The sequence below is a fragment of the Crocodylus porosus genome, unplaced genomic scaffold, assembly GCF_001723895.1.
Source record: "Crocodylus porosus isolate Cpor-Errol unplaced genomic scaffold, CroPor_comp1, whole genome shotgun sequence".
NCBI classification, from domain to species: domain Eukaryota; kingdom Metazoa; phylum Chordata; order Crocodylia; family Crocodylidae; genus Crocodylus; species Crocodylus porosus.
In genome coordinates this window covers 51,809,161-51,830,414 of record NW_017728943.1, presented here as the reverse complement: position 1 = coordinate 51,830,414, position 21,254 = coordinate 51,809,161, and the positions used below count along the sequence as shown (strand labels likewise).

The following is a 21,254-nucleotide window of genomic DNA, read 5'->3' as shown; positions in this document are numbered from 1 at the left end:
GGAATGCAGCCAGCTCAGGTTACCTAAATAGACAGGCCGAGGGTGCGGTCCCCTGTGTGCTGGGCCCATCCTAATCAAATGGTTGCAGCTCAGAGATTTTAGTCACAGTGTCACAGGGCAGAGATTTTGGGGAGAAACAAGGTGTCTTTCTGCCACAGCTTATGTCAGGGATGTCTATCTGGTGGTCTGCACATGGTTAGTGTGCAACCCCAAGCTCTCGCATGGCTCCTGCTCCCCTCTATCATGCCATCTGCAATGGCAGCTGGAGTCTTTAGGCTTTTCCCTCTCTTCTTTGGGAGGGATCAAGTTTGCGTGCCTGTGCAGGGCAAAGGAGAGGGGTGGCGATGCTCAGCGCAATGGTGGGGGGTGGTGGAGGGATACTAGGTGGAGAAGGATACTGGAACAAATTACCTCGACTGGGCCTGTGGCTTGGATCTGGCTTGCAGAGCTGGAGTTCTTCAGCAGCGAGGAGCTGCACCGGGGCCAGGTGGCAGGGAAAAGCCACTGTTGTTGTTGCTGTGGTGGCAGCTGCTGTGTCAGAGCCTGAGCCCACAGCCTGCGCCTGCCCCAGGTACAGATCTGGGGGGTGTGGGTGCCCACTTCCTCCCCAGGAGTGCACGTGGTGGTGAGGAGCCAGCCCGCCCGAGCCCACAGCGGTGGGGAGCGGGACTAGGGAGTCGGGTCCATAGCCTTAGCAGCTGAGGGCCCCCTCTGGGAGGGCTGGGGGAGCAGGGGCTGTGGGTGGGGGTGAGGGGCACCAGCAAGGCTGTGGGGGCTCTGGATGGAGAGTGAGGGGCACCAGCAGGGCTGTGGGGAGCTGTGGGGGGGGGGTCATTTTAATCATGGAATTCTATGTTTCTTAGCAGAGAATTTGGAATTTTTTATCACAGGAAATCAGGATCCCTGGTTATCAGTGACTTGTCTCAAAGTGAGAAGGTATGTCTACAAGGGTTTGTTCAGGGCAGTATTTTTATCAGTGATTTGGATGATGGAATTCAGTACAAATAAGTGTAGAGTGGTGCCTTTTAGGAAAGGAGAAATTAAATGCAAAAACACAAAGTGGGGACTAATCTGGGTAGGCAGCAGTACTGTAGAAAAGGGTATGGAGATGATAACGGACTGCAAATTAAGTGAGTCAGAAATGTGGTGCTGTTTTGGGGACATATTGAGAGGAATGTTGTATGTAAGGTGAGAGAGAATTATTCTGCCTTTCTTGGCAGTGGTGGGTCCTCAGTTGTGGTGTGTCCAGTTGTAATTAATACACTTTTTAAGAGAGATGTAAACAAAGTGGAATGCATAGAAGGGTTTGACAAGGATAAAAGGTCTGGAGAAACATGGCAGGAAGACCCAATGTAGGGGTTTTTGGTTTTAGTCTAGAAACAGGAAGAGGGTGGAGGATTGAAGTATTCCAATTTACAAAAGGTTGTCATAAAGAGGATGGTTATCTGTTGTTCTCCATATCCGTTGACAGTAGGACCGGACATAATTAATTTGCAATATGAGGAAGAGAAAGGTTCAATATTGGGAAGAACTTTCTAAGGATAAGGGTAACGAAGCAGTGAAACAAGTTACTTAAGGAGGCTCTAATGCCTTGTGTTGGGAGGTATATACATGAACAATTCAAACCAACATTTGTCAGGGATGGTTCAAATTAGGATTAGCCAACCTGTGGTATGTGTGCCACAAGTGGACCAGGGAACCGCTGTGTCTCACATCAGTCCCTGGCACTCAGTAAAAGGAGGTGCTGGAATGGAAGGGTGGTGGCTTGAGCTGCCAGCCATGTGGAGAAGAGGCAGGATGCAGCTGTGAGAGTTGTCAGGTGCCACTGGTAATAGCCAGCGTAACCCTTTCCTGGCCCTGAAGCCATTGCTGAATTCAGGACTTTGGATCCTTGCTCACTATAAAAAAAAAACCCAAGCAACCTTTCACCCCTCACCCCCTTTAACCCTCCCTCCATTAAAAAACAAGAAATGATGATGATTGCAGAGCCTGGGAAGAGTTAAGTTGGCTCTTGGTGAACTAAGCAACTTTGGTGAAGGAATAGTTGGGGACTGTTTAGAAAAGCTGGATGTGTACAAGTCCATGGGGCCAGATGCAGTGAAGCCGAGGGAGTTGGCTGTTGTGATTGCAGAGCTGCAGGCCATTATCTTTGAAAACTTGTGGCAATCCGGGTAGGTCCCATATAAATGGAAAAGGGCAAACATAGTGCTATTAAGAAAGGGAAGAAGGAGATTCCAGGGAACTACAGACCAGTTAGCCTCACCTCAGTCCCTGGAAAAATCATGGGACAGGTCCTCAAAGAATTCATTTCTAAGCACTTGGAGGAGAAGTGATTAGGAACAGTCGGCATGGATTCACCAAGGACAAGTCTTGCTTGACCAACCTGATTGCCTGCTATGATGAAATGACTGGCTCTGTGGATGTGGGGAAAGCACTGGACATAATATATCTTCCAGTTCTCTGTGGTGCCAGAGGACTGGAAAAGGGCCAATGTGGTTCCCATTTTCAAACAAGGGAGGAAGGAGGACACAGGAAACTATAGGCCAGTTAGTCTTACCTTGAAAGCTTTTTGAGAGAATTATTCTGGCACATGTCCATGAAGTGCCAGCAGGGGAGATCATGCTTAGGGGCAACCAACACGGGTTCATTAGAGGCAGGTTCTGTCAGACCAACCTGGTGGCCTTCTATGACCAGGTCACAAAATCCTTGGACGCAGGGGTAGCAGTGGACATGGTCTTTCTGGACTTTAGGAGGGCCTTTGACGCTGTCTCTCATCCCATTCTCATTAAAAAACTAGGGGACTGTGGCGTTGACACCTACACAGTCAGTTGAGTCACTAGTTGGCTGGAGGGCCACACCCAGAGAGTGGTGGTGGACAGGTCATTTTTGACCTGGAGGGATGTGGGCAGTGGGGTCCCGCAGGGCTCGGTCCTCTGGCCTGCGCTGTTCAACATCTTCATCAGCAACTTGGGTGAGGGGGTAAAAAGCACCCTGTTCAAATTCGCAGACAACACTAAGATGTGGGGGGAAGTGGGCACGCTAGAAGGGAGGAATAGGCTACAGTCGGACCTAGACAGGTTATAGGGGTGAGCGGATGAAAATAGGATGGATTTCAACACTGACATGTGCAAGGTGATGCACCTGGGGGGGAAGAATCAGCAGCATACCTACAGGCTGGGGAACTTCCTTCTCGTCAGTGCAGAGGCAGAAGAGCATGTTGGAGTCGTCATTGATGCCAAAGTGAACATGGCCAGCAGTGTGGGGACACGGTCAGGAAGGCCAGCCGCACCTTGTCATGCATCCACAGATGCGTCTCGAGCAGGTCCAAGGAGGTGATGCTCCCCCTCTAGGTGACACTGCATCCAGTTCTGGGCGCCACACTTCAAGAGGGATGTGGACAGCTGGAGAGGGTCCAGAGGAGGGCCACTCACATGATCAAGGAACAGCAGGGCAGGCCCTACGAGGAGAGGCTGTGGGACCTGAACCTGTTCAGCCTCCAGAAGAGAAGGCTGAGGGGGGATCTTGTGGCTGTTTACAAGCTGGTCGGGGGGACCAGCAGGCATTGGGAGAGTCCCTGTTCCCCCAAGCACTCCCAGGAGTGACAAGAAATAACAATCACAAGCTGGCAGAGAGTAGACTTAAGCTAGGTATCAGGAGGCGCTACTTCATGGTCAGGGCGGCTAGGATCTGGAACCAACTTCCAAGAGAAGTGGTGCTAGCTTCTACCTTGGGGATCTTTAAGACAAAGCTAGATGAATACCTTGCCGGGGTCGTTTGACCCCAGTACTCTTTCCTGCCATGGCAGGGGGTTGGACTCGATGATCTGCTCAGGTTCCTTCCAACCCTACCAACTATGAAACTGTCTTGACTTTAGCAAGGCTTTTGATATGGTCGCCCACGGCATTCTTGCAAACAAGCTGAGGATGTATGGGTTGGATGAATGGACTGTAAGGTGGATAGAAAACTTGCTGGATTGTCACACTCAATGGGTAGTAATCAATGGCTCAATGTCTAGCTGGCAGCTGGTATCAAGTGGAGTGCCCCGGGGGTCGGTCCTGGGGCCAGTTTTGTTCAATACTGTATCTTCATTAACGATCTGGAAGATGGGATGAATTGCATCCTCAGCAAGTTATTGGACGACAGCAAGCTGGGGGGCAGGGTGTAGTAGATGCACTGGAGAGTTGGCCTAGGATTCAGAGTGGCCTCTGCACAAAAGGACCTGGGCGTTACAGTGGACAATAGGCTGGATACGAGTCAACACCATGCCCTTGTTGCCAAGAAGGCTAACAGCATACTGGGCTTCATTAGGAGGAGCGCTGCCAGTGGATCAAGGGAAGTAACTATTCTGCTCTATTCCGCATTGGTGAGGCCACAGTTAGAGCACTGTTTTCAGTTTTGCCCCCTCCCCCCCCCACTATAGAAAGGATGTGGACAAGTTGGAGGGAGTCCAGTGGAGAGCAACAAAAATGGTTTGGAAGCTGGGGTACATGATTTAGGAGAGGCTGAGGGAACTGGGTTTATATAGTCTGCAGAAGGGAAGACTGAGGGGAGATTTAACAGCAGCCTTCAACTACCTGAAAGGAGGTTCCAAAGTGGATGGAGCGAGACTGTCTTCAATGGTGGCAAATGACAGAACAAGGAGCAATGCTTTCTTACTGGCCAATGTGGAAGAAAATCTGAGGCAAGTGATAACATGGGATTACCTTAATCCATTTGCTCCTTTTCAGATGGTGTCTGCTTAGTCACAAATATGAAAAAAAAAGCAGTTAAGAAGATGCCATTGACAATACTAATATTTTTTCTTTACACTTAATGATCTGAGCAGTAAAGTATTAATGCTTATTCTCACTTACTGTCTTTGACTTTATAAATTAGTAAACATGAGCTGTTCAGATTATTGTGCAAGTTGAATCTCCAAATTGGTATGCTTAACTAAATTAGGTACACGAATCACCCCAATGTGCAGAAGTACTTTATGGATCTCTGTGCAGTGGAATTCAGTATTTTAATTGATTCTTAAACTATATTGCTGGGCTAATAGATTTTATTTCTGAAGATATAGCTTAAAGTGTTGACTTTTATGGTATGAAATGCTTTTAGTGGTCTCTCCTAATTTGAGACAGCTCAAGGTTTCTAATATGAATATGTCTCATTTCTGTTGCAATGCTTAACATTCATTTTTTTTTGTCTCATGCTTTTTATGATGGAAAAAATATTAACCTTCTTTTCCCAAAAATATACTGTGCATCTACCATCTCTCATTGGGATAGGATAGTAGGATCTGGCTCAATAAGTATTCTAAAACTGTGTGTGTGTGTGTGTGTGTGTGTACGCGCACGCGCTCATATATATGTTGCAAAAAAACTATATGTATATGTGTTGCACCAAATTTCTGTCTTCAGTGGTACCAATTACTGAACTTATTTTTAAAATAATTTATCCAGAAAATACATGCCTGCTTGTGGAGACATTAGTGGGTAAAAGACCACTTGTGTAGTGAAGGTGGTCATTGTGACCCAGGGAGGTTGCTCTTTATTTCCTCTCATGTACCTTACATCCTTTCATCCACCTAAGAATATCCTTTGTTTATTGTTTAATTTAAAATTAACTTTGGAACATTAAGACTAAATAACAGTTATTTTAGTCCTTGCACAGAATGTTTTTTTTTCTATTAGTTAGATGAACCTTTGTGAAGCTGTTTATTCTTAGGCAAAATTTTGCCAGACTTAATTATATATGCATTTGAAGGTCTTGATTTCCTTTTCCCAATATAAATGAGATAGCTGATGATTTCCAATAACAATCCATTTTTACTTCTTGGTGAATGGCATAGATGGGTTTTCTGACTTGTTAATGCTGGTGATGTAATACATTTGGATGCACCGATGTGCTTGATCCTTCAGAACAAGAATGAGTACATCCATTGTATATCTACAGGTGTTGAAAACAAGGTATTTGGGGAACTACATGGTGGAACTGAGCTGGGGGTGTGTACAGGTGTGCATATATATGCACTGTATATCCAGTACTGTTTCTAATTTTTGTACAATATAGTAACATTAAGAACTTACTGCTACATTCTACATTAGATTCAAGTTTACCATCCTTACTCGAATTATGTGGTCCTTCACAGTTTAAATCATGGGTGGGCAATTATTTCGGGTGGAGGGCTGCTTAACAAGATCTGGCGAGCTGTTGAGGGCTGCATAGGTAGCTCTGCCCCTTGACAGGTGCCCTGCCCCCTGGATCCCATCTTGGGACCAGAAGTGCCTCCCCAACCCCTGGCCTTTGTCACCAGAAGTCCCTCCCCTTGTCCCTTGGACTCCTTTTGGGAGGGGGGGGTTGCCATCTTAGAACCAGAAAAAACAAATCATATGCTAAAAGTCAAACACCTACTATAACATTTAAATGTTATTAAAAAATATTTTTATCATGATTTGTGTTTGTGTACTGTATATAGAGGTGATTGCACAATAACTAAAATAAATTCTTAGTCTTTTATATTGTGTTGGGAGGTGGTGGGTGTATGGTAGGGTGGTGTATGGTGTGGTGTAGGGGAGTTTATGGTTGGTTGTGGGGAGGTGTGGGGGAGTTTGAGAGGCAGTGTGGCTCTGTGTGGGGGAGCATAAGGTATGTTGGGGGGATTGTCTGGTGTTTGTGGGGTGTGAGGGGAAGGGGCATGAGGGAGGAAGGGGTGTGGGGTTGGGCAGGGGCTGGGGCCACTGCCCAGCCAGGGCAGTGAATGGGACCCTACAGCTGGGACAGGGAGCAGGACAGAGCCATGGGCGGCTGGTCCAAGAGGTGCAGGGGGAGAGGGGCGGCTCCCTGACACTGTGTGCACCCCCGGGGGGGGCATGCCGGGTATGTGGTTCCCCCTTGCCTCCCCCGATTTGTACACAGGGTGGAGGCGGGCTGCCTGCTGCAGGCTTGGGGCCAGAGGTGCAGTGCCAGCTTCTTCCCAGTGGAGGGGCTGGGCTGGAGCTGGGGGTGGCTTTAGCCCCCCCCCCAAACTGCTCCTAGTGCTACCCCTGCTTAGGGCTCTCTGATCTGCTGCCTTTCCCTTGGGAGCCCCCTGCTGCCTTTCTCTTGGGATGCGTGGCCAGTGGGGGGCTCCTGAGGGAAAGGCAACAGAATGCAGTGGCCTGAGCAGGGGCATGGCTAGGAGGGGTTTGGGGGGCGGGGACTATAACCACTTCAGAATTCATCTTAGCCCCCCCCCATAGCCACTCTTCCCAGTGCAGCCTCTGCCTGCCTGCCCCACTTCTGCCCACTCCAGCCCAGTCCTGACCCAGCTTCACTACTGGGAAGAGGCTGGTGCCGCCCCTGGCCCCCAGCTTGCAGCAGGCAGCCTGTCTCTGCCCAGCACACAAATCTGAGGGGGTACGTGCCCCTCCCATGTGTCCCCTGGAGGTGCACACAGTGGCGGGGAGCTAGACCCCCTCCCCACTCCTTCCTCTGCACCCTCTGGATGAGCTGCCCATGGCTCCGTCCTATTCACCACCCTGACTGGGCAGTGCCCCAGCCCTTGCCACTGCCCAACTCTCTCCCTCACCATGGTGGCCTGGATCTGCACTCCCCACACCCCTTCCCCTCCATAGACTTACCTGCAGGGCATTGCTCTCCACGCTGCCCGACTGCATTCTCATAAATCAGCTATCAGATTGGTATTGACCCATATGGCTAATTAATAACTGGCTATCATTATTGGCCAAGAAAATCTTTATAGGTGCACCCCTACCTTATTGTCTTTGTGAGTTTCCCAGGTCCCCTGGAACTAATCAGTAGTAGCATGCTCTGTATTCTGAGTACTCAGAAGCAAGAGTAGCAGGCTGTCCATACACTAGCTGATGGTTGATTCTCTTATACATGTGAATAATAAAGGATTGTTTTACTAGGGCTACCAAAAGTAGTTCACTTACCATTGGCACAATAGCTTTAAGTTAAAATAACGCAATCATTCCCATTTCAGCCACACAGGGACATCTAGGGCAATGGTATGGAGCTGATGTTCCTCAGCTCTAGGAATAGATGTCTCCAGGGGCATATTTCATTACTGGAGTTCAGCTCTTTTTCAGGTGCCTCCTGAGTCTGTATATTGTGCAGCTACTAGGTCTTATGCCAGGGAATGGCATCTTCCCACTGAGGTGTACTTAGTCTTTGTTACTAAACTGCTTTTTCTCCACAGACCGCTCCCATGCTGCTCCCTCTTGTCTGCTTCTGCTCAAACTGACTCATGTGATCCAGCTCAGCTATTGCTACTTGGGCATATTTCCCTTCCCTGTGCTGGAAGGATTATGGAGCTCTGCTAGGTGGATGTTGTATTGGACATTAACAGAGAGCCCAGTAAAGAACTAGCAAATTCATTACAGTACAATAGTATTCATTATAAGCTAACAGATTTGTTAAGAATAAGTGGGGCTCCACAGAAGTCTGTTTGGGGGTCAGTGTTTAATATTTTTATTAACCTCTGTGCAGAAATACTAATATAATAACATTTGAGATGACACAGAACATGCAGCTATAGACACTGAAAGATAGGGTTAAAATTCACAAGACACTTGCATTGGGGAGCTAATAGTAACAAAATAAAATTCAACAGAGACTAATAGAAAGTGCTACATGTAGGAAAAGAAACCCAAATGCACAAATCGAGAATGGGGCATAAACTAGCTTGGCAGTAGAACTGCTGAGATGTTTCCAGGGTTTATGGTAAATTGTAAATTGGTTCCGAATCGGCGGTGTGCTGTTGCAAAATAAAAGGTGGATATTAAATGCAACTTGGGGTCATATTAACATGGAAAGCTGTTGTACCCCTATACTTGGCTGTGCTGCACCCAGTTGCTCTGGGGACAGAATCAGGTCTGTGGGCCCTAGTTGAGCACCACTAGTCTAACTATCTGAAATACCAATATCTGGGTTTAGTACTCTTCGTAATAAAACAAATATAATGGTAAGTTTAGGTGTGGTTTGTATAACCATTCTGTATTCTTTCTCAGCTTGCAGTTTAGCTGTCTTATGCTTCAAGGGACAAGCCTGGAGACTTATACCTATATTTAATTAAAAACTTGCTTAAATCAAAAAAAAGAGCTCTGCAAAGGAGGATATGTGTAGATCAAAATGACTTACTGCTTAAAAGTAGTGCATATGTCCTTGCCAGTTAGGAATTTTCTTATTATGGTGATGTTGACAGTAAGCAGTTGTAGGGTAGTCTTGAATAAAGCAAAAGCAAGTGTTCTAAACTTTGAAGTTTCATTAGGGTTGTCTTTTCTTTTCATTCAGGTTTGCCCATCTACTATACAAATATAATTTCTATCTAAAAACATTGACTTTAAAAGTTCATCTTGTAGTTATCACAAGTCAAGTTCCATCAGTTCTTTTGAAGGTAAAAATAGCTACCTTAGCAGTTTCATAAAAGCTATTGTGGGATAGACTGAAATTAATGACCTTTTGTAATTTCAAACTCTGCACCTTCAATAATAGTGCACTTCACATTGTGAATTTGTTGTTATGTACCTCTATGTTGTAGCATGGTGCTCTGTTGCTTCCCGCCCCCGCCCCCAGATACTTTTTGGAGGCAGGTTATTGTCTTTCCTTCTCATTTTTTTTCTTCATGGTTTCTCTTGAGATTATTGAGAGGATGTTGCATATTAGCATTAGGAATTCATGAGCTGGGGAAATAGGAGACCTTGCTGCAATGTGCTTAAAAAAAAGAGTTAGGGATACAAGTTCTGACAATTTTTCATTTAGTGTAAGACAGTTTGAACAAAAGCCTTGAGCAGACAGTTGCTTGTGTAGGTGTGGCAGGAGAATCTGGGAAGAAGAATGCATGCTATCTATAGATGTCTGAGAGAGACGTGGATTCGAGAGGTGAACTGTTGTTTTGTGTAAGTAAGATCTTTAGCAGAGCTAGTAGAAAAGAACTTTGCTTTTGACTATTTTAAAAAAAAAGTTTTGAAGGCAAGACATTATGACAACTAGGAACATAATCAAACAAGAGCAACGTAGATGATGCTACCTATGTTTTTGGGTTTAGTGCAGTGCCAGCAGTTTCTGGAGAAAGTCTGGTGCACCGTCCTGATATCCCACTATTTTATAAAGCATATTGGCCAGTAACATGCATATTATACCAGCAAAGCTTTACAGACTTTTCCCTGCATTAATCACTGTCATGCCAAGGTAGTTTTTGTCAGGTTCTGATTCAGTTTTGAACAAAGTGTTCCTGATGTTCTTTCCCAGTCCATTCCTGGCAGGGATGATGTGCTTGAAGTCCATAGAAAGATTCATCCATTTAGTTCTGTCTTTCTGGTGTTTTTTCTTTCCGACTGCAAAGAGCGTTTACCATTTGGTGCCAACTTAAAAGTATGAAAGTAAAATGGGAATTTAGCTTAAAACTTCAGCTCATAATATTCATAACTAAAAGTTGTCATTAGTATTAAATGCATGTTGCTGAACAGAGCAAAAGCTAGTGAGTGCACACAGCGTGTTAGATCAACCGTATTTACCAAGTTGCAGACTGCACAAATTTGCCTTCCCTCTCCCTCTTGAATGTCTACTGTGCAGAGTTTAATGTTCACTTTGTGCTGCTAAACCAAAAGTAAATTTTAGCCTCTCAATAAAACACAGGCAACCGTCCCGTAAAAGGTGAGGAACGTTTGTCAGTCTTTCTTCCTTAATTCAGACTATTGCCTTGCATTCAGTTACGTTTTAAATTGTTCCTAAAATTGTCCATCTTGTGTTGCTCAAATTCTACTCTAGATTTCAGTGATCTTAGTATTGCACTAGCTCTTAAGCCTTTACATTTAAAATTAGGTTCTGTATAGACTGGAAAACTGACTGACAGCCAGTATTTTTGTTCATCACAGATCACCTTTCATCTTTATTGTAAATTAGTAGGTTGGTCTCTATGTATGCCACTTCAGTCCTAAGTTCCACTGGGCTTAATTTCTGGAACTGATGCATATCCAGTGCTGTTGGGCTTTATCTGCAAATATAATTTACTATCTTTTTAAAATTTAGGTTTGTATTGTTTGTTTGTCTTTTAGTAAGGGGAAAAGTAAGCACCACATTTTTTTTAAACTATGGTTGGTAGAACTTCAGTAAAGCTATTTTTGGAAATCAGGGGTTTTTTTGTTGTTCTCTTTGCAGCTTTGGACGATAAACTTGAATTACTAGTTCTTTTGGTACCCAACCAGCTATTTGATTCTGTACTCTTAACTTCTGCCTCTTGCAGAAATAAATATAAAGGTTGCCCTCTGCTGGAGACTCAAGACTTGATGACAAGAACAACTTTTCAGTGCACAAAATTTGGAAAAACACTTGATAAGGGTTGAATACAGCAGTGGAGTTAGCAGGGAAATGGTACAAAATCTATAGCATGCAAACAACGAAATGGAATAATTTTGCACAGTTGTATACCTGCTTATTGGTCCTGTTGCTTATAGAAACAGTTCAAAGCCTCAATCAAAATTATTTGTTCCCACTTATTTTTAGAAAAATCCTTTGTAGGTCAGTAATGAAATGTACTTAAAGACTTGGGATAGTAAGTAATTTTTAAGGTTTTTTGCATTAATTGTAGTGTGTATGATACAGGAATTAAGTCTTCGACAGACAGTGCTGCAGTCAAGTACAACCATTCGTGTACACTTTAACTTTAATCAATCAGCACACATCTCCAAATGTGATAAGCAAGATAAAATTTTAATGTAATTTGAACTGTTTGGAGTAAAATTCAGGTATAAAACATGTTCACAGGTTGGTTGGGAACGAAGAAGGAAGTAAATAGCTTGGATCAGTTTCAGGCTCTATTCTGATACAGAGCTGTGCTGGACAAGGAAGAGGCAGTCCTTTGTAGAAAATTTTAGTCCTCTGGGGTCAGACATTGTGGCAGGTATGCCACTCCAGTCCCCTTCCCCTGTCTGATCGTCTGCTCCCCATCCAGTGTGCCACTGTGCTTCCTGTACTCCCTGATCTGCCATGTGCCACACACACAGGCTCTGTGCTACTTGTGGCACTTTTGTTTCAGATTGGTCACCCCTGTCTAGTCAGTAAGAGTTACCAATATTTGGCAGAATGGATGCTCACTTTGACTTGTATTGTGGTCTGCGGATCTTGGTAACATTTCAGTAATTGTGATAGGAGCCCATTTCTCCCCATGAACACTCCCTTCAGTTTGTTGCTAATGTATATAGCTGCCAGTTAAACAGCCTTAACAGTCTAAAAGCACTTCATCCCTTTTTCCTTTTTCCCTGCAAAGTACCATTTTTAAAGCAAGTAAACTTAATGCAAAACACTACAGTAAAATTAGAAGTTAAGAAAAAAAAGTAAAGTAAAAAATTGAGCTCGACTTCTGCTAGTACATGTGAGGCTTAGTGCTAATGCCTCACAGTCTTTACATACAAAAAACTAGAACTCTTGGTTCCAAAATGATACCTTTTATTAGACCAACTGGGAAGTTGCAAGAAAATTGTCCTTTATATTTCTTGCCATTTCCCATTTGGCCTAATAAAAGGTATCATTTTGGAACCAAGAGTTCTAGTTTTTTGTATGTCTTCTTGTCTCAGAACAACACAGCTACCAAGTACATCACAGTCTTTACTATGTTTATCTTCCTTCGATGGGTGTTTAGTAAGGAAGTATGATGATTCTTTTTTGGGGATATTTTTTTCCAAATGGAGAATTGAGGCATCGATTTGCCTAATATCATGCAGGAGATCCGTGGAGTTGGAAATTGAGCCTGCCAGTATGGCAGTCTGGGCTATAAAACTAGTTGCTGAGCCATTAATGTTACACTTCTTGTCAGATGTTAGACACTTGATCACATGTTCAAATGATCTTGTGTACCAGGAGTCAGCATACATTCTAGAAAAAAATAGAAAATTTCTCCATTACTGCAGATATTCTTGCTTTTGGCAGCCTTTTTTTTTTTTCTTTTTGCTTGTGCACAGATCAGTCCTGCTTAATACTTTCCTGTCAATTTTAGTAATCTCACATCAAACTATTTGTAAAAGCTCTGGATTTCATTTGGAACGTACTGACAGATATGTCAGTATTATGTCAGCACCAAGGCTGATAATGTTAAAATTGTGATTAAATAGCACAGCATAGCAAAAGAGGAAGACATTTCTTGTTTTGTCAGGCAAAAAGCTTACAGACCTCATTGCAGTAGGAAAAAAACTATAGCAAGAATTGGTGGTGAAGGGTTGAGGGGGAGCAGGAGATTTGGTCCCAATATGATGAGTGGAACGTGGCAGAACGTAGTCTTTGTTATTTACTGTTTTCTGTAACCGCCAGTTTCTTTCCATGGTGTTTTGTGTTAAGCTTGCTTCTGTCCTGGTACCTTGTGGTACAGTGACACTTCATAGCATGGAGCTGATAGGAAAAGAAATGAAATGCTAGCGGTTAAAGCCTGCAAAAATATTTGTTAATACTGATTCCACCCCTCACCCATCCAACTGGGAAGAGAGCTCCATGTTTAATGCTTATTGATATTATGTATAATTCAGAATAGAGAAAAAACTAGCTTGGAATACAAAGGGGTAAAATATCTGTAAAATAATGGCACAAAGTCCTCCAAGTTAAGGGGTGCTTAGGAAACTTGATGTCAGTTGAATTGATTCCAGTAACTGGAAGAATGTAACTACTAAGTCACAGATAGCCATTCACCCATGATCGCTTAAAAAAAAAAAAAAAAATCTACTCCAAACCCTCACATACAGCAACTCGTATATCTGCTTTTATGCCTTGTAAAGCATGCTACAGCATGCTGCAGGTAGAAAGCAGAGTGAGGGGAAGGGACAGCTGGTACCCTGCCACTCTGATAGCAGAGGACCAGTTGTCCATAATACAAGATCAGAGGATCCTAGGGATAGGACCATACCCTTTTACATTACTGAGAAAAACAAATATTTCCCTGGTACTTTCCAATTAGACCTGGGTGGAAAATCCCTTTTTTACCCCAAATTGGGTAATTAGCATGACCCTATGCAGAACAGCAAAATCCTTTAGTTGGGGATCTCTGAGTTTTCTGAGTACCTGTAGGAGCATCAAGGTACCCCGGTCAAAACCCCGGGACTTAGCTGTGATCACTGCTTCAGAGGAACTCAGAAGGAAGCTTTGGCAGGGGGAGCATAGGAGAAGCCAATAAAGCAATTATCCTGAGGGGAAATCCTTCCTGGCCCCTGCAAGCAGCCAGCAAAAGCTATGAAGAATACTACTGCCAGCCCTCTGCATAATGGCCCCTTGCAAATTTATTGAAATGGTAAATACAACTAGAATAAATGTGGAAAGCCATGAGATACTAGAGCAGCAGATCCCAACTTCAGGTCGCGACCCAAATGAGGGTTGCGGGGGCAATGCCAGTGGCGCTGAACGCAAAGGATGAGCCACACTGCTTGCTCAGAGCTCCTTTGCTGCCGAGCCGCCACTGCTGCCACACTCCGCTCTCAGCAGCGGGTTGCGGCAGAAAAAGGTTAGGAACCACTGTATTAGAGTCTCTAACCAGCATGGTTTTCCATGGTTTCCAGCACATTTTTCTGAAGTTGTTCAAATTGGGTCAGGGTTTAGAGAGAACCTGAATTTCCCATGAAACCCAAGCCAGCTAGGTGATTTGGCAGAAATATAGCAAATTGAATTTCAGTATTGATAAATGTAAACTAATTCATGTTGGAAGGAAAAGTTTAACTATTCCTACTAGAGGTGCACCAATACATTGGTCCCATATCGAGTTGGTACCAATATAAGGAAAACTAAGAGTATGAAAAGGCACACCTGGCTCTTACTGCATTTTTAAGTTTAATGTTGGATTGGCTGCTGCTAAGAGGCAGGAAGCAGATCTTCGGCTTGACTTTTGGAGTAAACAATAAGATACAGACCATTACAGCAGAATACCAGTTCTCATCTGTACCTTCTCATCTGGGGGAAGATTGACATGGGAAAGATGAAGTCCCCCACCCACACCCTTATATTTATTTCTAGATGTTTGATTAAGAAAATTTAGCATACGCTTACCGCTATGATATAGCAATATGTAAACTACACAAGTTTACATCATTCACAAATTATTAGTAGTATAACTATGGCTACCTCTTCTGTATATATCCATTATTTACAATTTTTGTTATTTACCTGTTATACCATTATTAATTCAGTCTTAGGTTAAAGCTTTCTAGCAAACTGTTTATACTTTTTTGTTGCTTAACCTGAATTGCATATTTTTGCATTTGCTTAGCTTGGCATGTTGCTTCATTTAATGCCCTGCTGATGTACCATTTGTAATGCTTATCAGATTCAAATTGTGGTTATTTAGAGTTTTAAGATGACTTCAGGCCTATTGCTTAGCTGCACTTCTACAGCCTTGCTTAAGCCATTAAAGTGACTGACATTGGTGACACTGAAGATGTGAGACCAGCCATTGTCAGGCAGAATACTAGATTGAATGCTGTGATCCAGTATGGAAGTCTTTTATGTTCAGTAGTAATTTGGTTTATATAATATTTCCACTTAGGACTTGGTAGAATGAAACTGTTAAGCTGGACTCCTGCTCATCTCAAAACTGAAATTTCTTACTGCATGGCCCATTGTAAAAGACTGCTAGAGAGAGAAGTTTATGAGAGAGTTTAGTGTTTTCTTCACACCCCCCTGTCAGAAATATTCTGCTTTACTGTAGCTCAGGCATGTCAAATGAATTAGGCCCTGCAGGCCAGATGAATTGCTTAGTACCAGTCCCTGGGCTAGATGAATGATGTGAGACTGGCCCTGTGGGCTGAGCTGGGTATTCAGATCTAGAGCTTGGCCTGGCCTGGATCAGCTCATTGTGGGTTCCATATGCAATGCATGGAAATAATTCAACGCACATTGCATTTGGGTCAACCCCAAGACCCATGGGCTCCACTGTGGGCCGGGTGATAGGGTCCTTTGGGCCATATCTTTGATACCCCTACTGTTGCTCAAATAAAGCTGACATAGCGTCCAGATGAATGCATAGCAAATCTCCATTTCTGAGTTTGGCTTCACATATGTCAGGTAGAAATATAATCCTTTCCCCGTACTTTGAATATGGAGATGTAATAGTTGCACAAACATTCTCAGATAGGGATGTGCAAGTGGGTGTAAGCAGAAACCAATGGCATTTCCCTGGTCCTGCATCTTGTATCCAGATTGCCCAAATATTTTTCTTCTAAGCAAATAATACTTTACATTTAAGGAGGCTGTTCAGTTACGGGAACAGAACTACCAGGTCTGAGCCTGTCACACCTAATTGCTACATAGGGGACTACGACCAAGTGACTGACCTGACTGCGGAATAATCCTGAATAACAGGCGACTGCTAAAATTTGGAGAGCTCTAGAGGCGGTTTAAGAGTGGCCAGAAATTGTTTGCCTAGCAACTGCAGCCTTGCCAATGTAATACATTTCAGAACCATTATCAGAGGTCACGCTGCTACTTAGAGAGTGGTAATGTAGATTAACGGGGATATTCTAATGGATCTCAGGTCACTTCCCACCACCTCTGTTTACATGCTTATGTTTTTAATAACGTTGTCTGAAAAAAAAAAAAAAGTTGTAGGTGTACAAAATGCTCAGGATTTCTTTCCTAAGTAAAATATGCACACATTTCCTTTCCAGGCTAGTTCACATTATAGAGAAGCAGCCTAGTTTTCAATATTTATCTGAAACCTATTTAAGGGATACTCTTAACTACTTTTTTTCATTAAGTATTTTAGTATGGATTTTGTTTAATAGATTCAGTTATAACACTGATTTCATAGGGTTGGTTGAAATGGAACGTTTTTCTGCGTCTTAGAGAAGCCTCCATTAAAATCTTCATATATTTGAAAAAATGTATGTTCAACAGACCTAGGGGTTTCCACACCTTGTTCTAGAAATTCATTTAAGAAAATGACATTTCTGAAGCTGCTGTAACTGGTTGCCTATTCAGGCCATAGTACTTTGTTGCCAGCTTGCAGAGCAGCAGCAAAAAAGCAGTGAAACTGCTCCTTTTTCCTCCCACATACCACCATAATATTGTTGTTGAAGGTAAAACTCTTCTGTGTTGATGTGATTTTAAAGAAGCTAGCTCAACTGTGCTGTGTTTTGATGTCAAGTCTTCCAAAGTCGCTTGACTCTGTCCTTGTGTGTAAACCTAGGTGCATCTTTTAATGCTACAGGTATGTTATTATAATTCTTTCTTTCTAATGTACACTCTTAAAATATGAGCAAAGAACAACTTGGTGCACACAGGCGGAGGACAAGAGTCCTTCACTTTCCTGCAAAAGCAAGAAAATAAACATTTTTAAAAAGATGTTGACAGGGACACTACATTATGGGAGGATGAATTATTCTCTAGAGCGGGGCGGGCAATTATTTCGGGCAGAGGGCCACTTGCTGAGTTTTGGCAAGCCATCAAGGGCCACATGACAGGCAGCTGGGGCAGATAAATATTCTCTAAATTTTTTAGGAGTTCTGCGGGCCTAATAGAATGGCCTGGCGGTCCCCATGCGGTGCACGGGCTGCATTTTGCCCACTCCTGCTCTCGAGGAATCTGCGGACTATATTACCGTGTGGTAGAAAAATATTATCCAGTACTCCATCGATTGGCATAAGATGGCAGACTTGCTTCTTGTTTTACAGCCCTTTAAGAATATTTTCCCCCCTTTTGGCATTTTGTAACTGTGTTAAAAATAATAATACTTTATTATTAATAATAGTTATTCAAATACAAGCTAGTTTTTATCAAGCATTTAATTTTATCATGACAGTCCCATTGTAGATGAAAAGCCAAAAGCTTTGGAATGCTCCTAGAATTTGCAAAAGTATGGAGAGTTGGTTGAGGAATGAATTATCTTCACCTTTTTGTTGTTTATCTTTCAATTGTCGCAGCATCTTACTACAATGAAAAGGATTTTATTGCATTGGAATAGTAACTTTTTGATGTTTCATATTGTGTAAAGGTTTAAATAGTATGTGGTTTTTGTGCTCTTTTCTCCATGCTAGAAATATAATAGAATGTAAATTCTGCCTTTCTCAATTTGCTGGAGGATTGCTGCTTTGGGGAGGAAGGTGGGGGCTTAACCTCAGGAGAAGTATATTGTGAGTTTTCACACCTTTATTGCAGAGGTAGGGGTGTTTTGATTGCTTAAGACATCTTCTCTTTGAAATGTTCATTAGACGTTCAAGTTGTAGATGTTACCAAAAGCATGGCTTAAATAATCTAAAAATCTTACTTGCTTGGTCTTGTCTCTTGCATTGTCATAACTTCACTGGTTCAATTTGTAAGGGTTGGCAATGGGTGTGACTAAATTAAAAAGTATTCAGAGCTCTTATACACTTTCTTTTTTTTATAGTTCAGTAGAGCTTTTCATTTTGATTTACTCCTATGAAGGCTTGCCAATTTGCACTAATTCTTGTCTTGATTTATTTTCATGAAGGTTAAATTTGGTGGAGACCTTTGTGGTAGACACAGAGCTACGGCAGTGTCTTCAAGAAGACCTTCTGCGTCGTTTTCCAGATCTTAATCGGCTAGCAAAGAAATTTCAGAGACAAGCTGCAACCTTGCAAGATTGTTACCGAATGTATCAAGCTATTAACCAGCTGCCTAATGTTGTTCAGGCACTGGAAAAACATGAAGGTAACATGCGTCCCACCTTTAAGTGTTTTATTTGATGATATATTAATAACATCAAGAAGTAGTAGATGGTTTTCTAAATATGGCTGCCCTCTAGTCTGTTGAGAGTAGAAGGTCTCTTAAAGGGAATTTAAAATGTGTTGCAATTCTGTATTGTCAGATAGGTGCTTTGAAATTCATTTAGAAAAGTGTCCTGTTTACAATGTAAGCTAGAATTCTGCTAATATATTTTGTAGCTATTAGGTAGCTAGGATGGAGAATTTTCAGTTTTTTGTCTTCTGAGGAAAAAACCAGTAAGACTGTCTATAGAACCCTTAGTAAAATTTTATAGATATAAGGAAGTTATGCCATAATTTTTACTAGAAAAGTACTGCTGCCAAACTCACTATAGTTAGCTTATTATTGATTTTGCTTTTTGAAGGAAACTTTGTAAATGTGATCTTATTCAAATGCTAAACTTAACTCACAAAGTCTTAAAATGTTGGGAGCAAAACTCAGAATGCCTTTTTTCTGCTTTTTTTGTTGTTGTGTTGTTGGAAACAGAACCATAGATTCAAGCAAAAACAGAGCTGGAGCTAGAGAACCCCTTGAGGTCTGTTGAGGTCTTCAGTCCCTTGCTTAGATGAGAATTATGCTCATACAAGCCACCCTGTACAAACATTTGTTTAACCTGCACTCAAACAAACAAACCCTTCTGGCGAGACTTGCATCCTTTCTAGATTGAGGTGCACCAATACATTGGTCCAATATCGGATCAGTACTGATATAAAGAAAATTGTCTATATCAGATATGGGCCTGACAGGGCCAATAATTTGGCTGATAAATGCCCGTGCTGTGTCGGAAGGTGAGGGGGGAGGAAGGGGATAAGGGGGGGCAGATCAATGCCTATATGGTGAGGGAAGGAGGGGGAAGAGTCGGGCACTGCCCAGGAGGGGGGTGAGATAGGGGTGGGATGGAGATGCAACTTGTGGGGTTGGGGCAGCTCCTACCACTGCTTGCAATCACGCCAAATTTTGCTGTGCTGCCACCCAGCACAGCCCCAGCTGAACGCCCCACCTCCACCCAAGCACCAGGAAAAGCTGGGATGGTACGGGGCTAGGAGTGGTGCTGTGGTGAAATCTGGGGTGACTGCAGCCTCCTCCCAGCACCGCTGGAGCCCACTTCAAGCCCAGCCCCTAGCAAGAAAAGCTCCACGCAGCGCCAGCTCAACACTGCAGCCCACACTGTACCACACAGATCTGGGGGCATATGCTCATCCCCACCATGTCCTCCACCTTCTCAGGGTGCAAGCAGCAGCAGGAGCTGCCTCCATACTGTGAGCTGTGCCTCCATCTCACACCCCTTCCCCGCCCCGGCTGCCCCTCCCTCACCATGGGGGGGCATTGATCTGCCCCCCTCCACACTCCTTGCCTCTCCTTTCATCACACCGGACTTACCACCTGATGGCAGCTGTATCGGCTATCAAATCAGTATTGGCCAATATGCCTCCTTAAGTATCGGCTGTCGGTATCAGCCCCAAAACTTTTATTGGTGTACCCCTATTTCTAGATGCTCTGTTTCAGTGTTTAAGCATCTTCTGAGTTAAAAAGTTCTAAGTAATATTTACGCTAAATCTAACTTACAGTATAAGCTCTGTTTCTTGTCCTGTATCCTTTTGACTAGGAAAGCAATTCATCCCCATTCTCTCTTAAATTTGAAGACTTACCTAATTCCTTTCAGTCTTTTCTTGTCTTCTCTTGACTAAATAGAGAAGCTCCTTTCTTCCAATTTTCCTCCTATGTCATGTTTTATGGACCTTGCCAAAAGCCCCACAGGATTCTTGTCGTGAGGCCTCACTAATATTTGATGAGTGTGGAAAAATCACTTTGTGAGACTTTTTATGCAACACTCTTGTTTATATATTCCAGTGTGCTCTTATCCTTTTTTGAGATGTTGTTGCAGCATTGACTTATATTTAGTTTAGCTAATCCTTTATCATCCAAGTGTTTTTCTGCCTAGTCTGTTATTCCCCATTGTGTATTTGTGCATTTGACTGCTCCTATCTAATTGTGGTACTTTGTACTTGCCCCAGTTGGATTTCATCCTGTTTCAGACATTAGAAAAAAAATTATTTAGGGCTGTGTACACACATTCAGATAATCTAGAAGAATTCTCCCAGGTTTGTTCTCTTGATAGAAAAACTTACCCTGAGCCACGTGTACAAACCATGCTGCTTGTATTAAAAGGTTGTGTGGTTGCATTTTGGAGCGTGTCTGGGGACCCAGTCAGGATCTCTCAGGTGTGCTCCTTCAAGCTTTGAAAATGAGGCAAGTAATGTGAGGTCTGGATGATCTCCACCCTAGAGTTCTAAAGGAATTGGCCGAGGTCATTGCAGGACCCCTGGCTTGGCTTTACGAGCACTCGTGGTGCTCTGGTGTGGTGCCAGAGGACTGGAAGAGGGCCAATGTGGTTCCCATCTTCAAAAAGGGGAAGGATGAGGACCCGGGAAATTATAGGCCAGTTAGTCTTACCTCAATCCTAGGCAAGCTGTTTGAGAAAATTATTCTGGCACATATCCACAAGGGGCCAGCTGGGGACTGCATGCTTAGCGGCAACCAACATGGGTTCATCAGTGGCAGGTCCTGTCAGACCA

General features: G+C 43.3%; 1 protein-coding gene across 1 annotated transcript in view; it reads left to right on the top strand.

Moving 5' to 3' along the window:
• The window catches only part of MSH2 (mutS homolog 2), an 89,613-nt gene that overhangs the window by 24,512 nt on the left and 43,847 nt on the right, over window positions 1-21,254 (top strand). Inside the window, exon 7 of the mRNA XM_019549348.1 lies at window positions 18,425-18,624. Coding sequence (XP_019404893.1) covers window positions 18,425-18,624 — 200 coding nt within the window. The remainder of the gene's footprint in view (window positions 1-18,424; window positions 18,625-21,254) is intronic.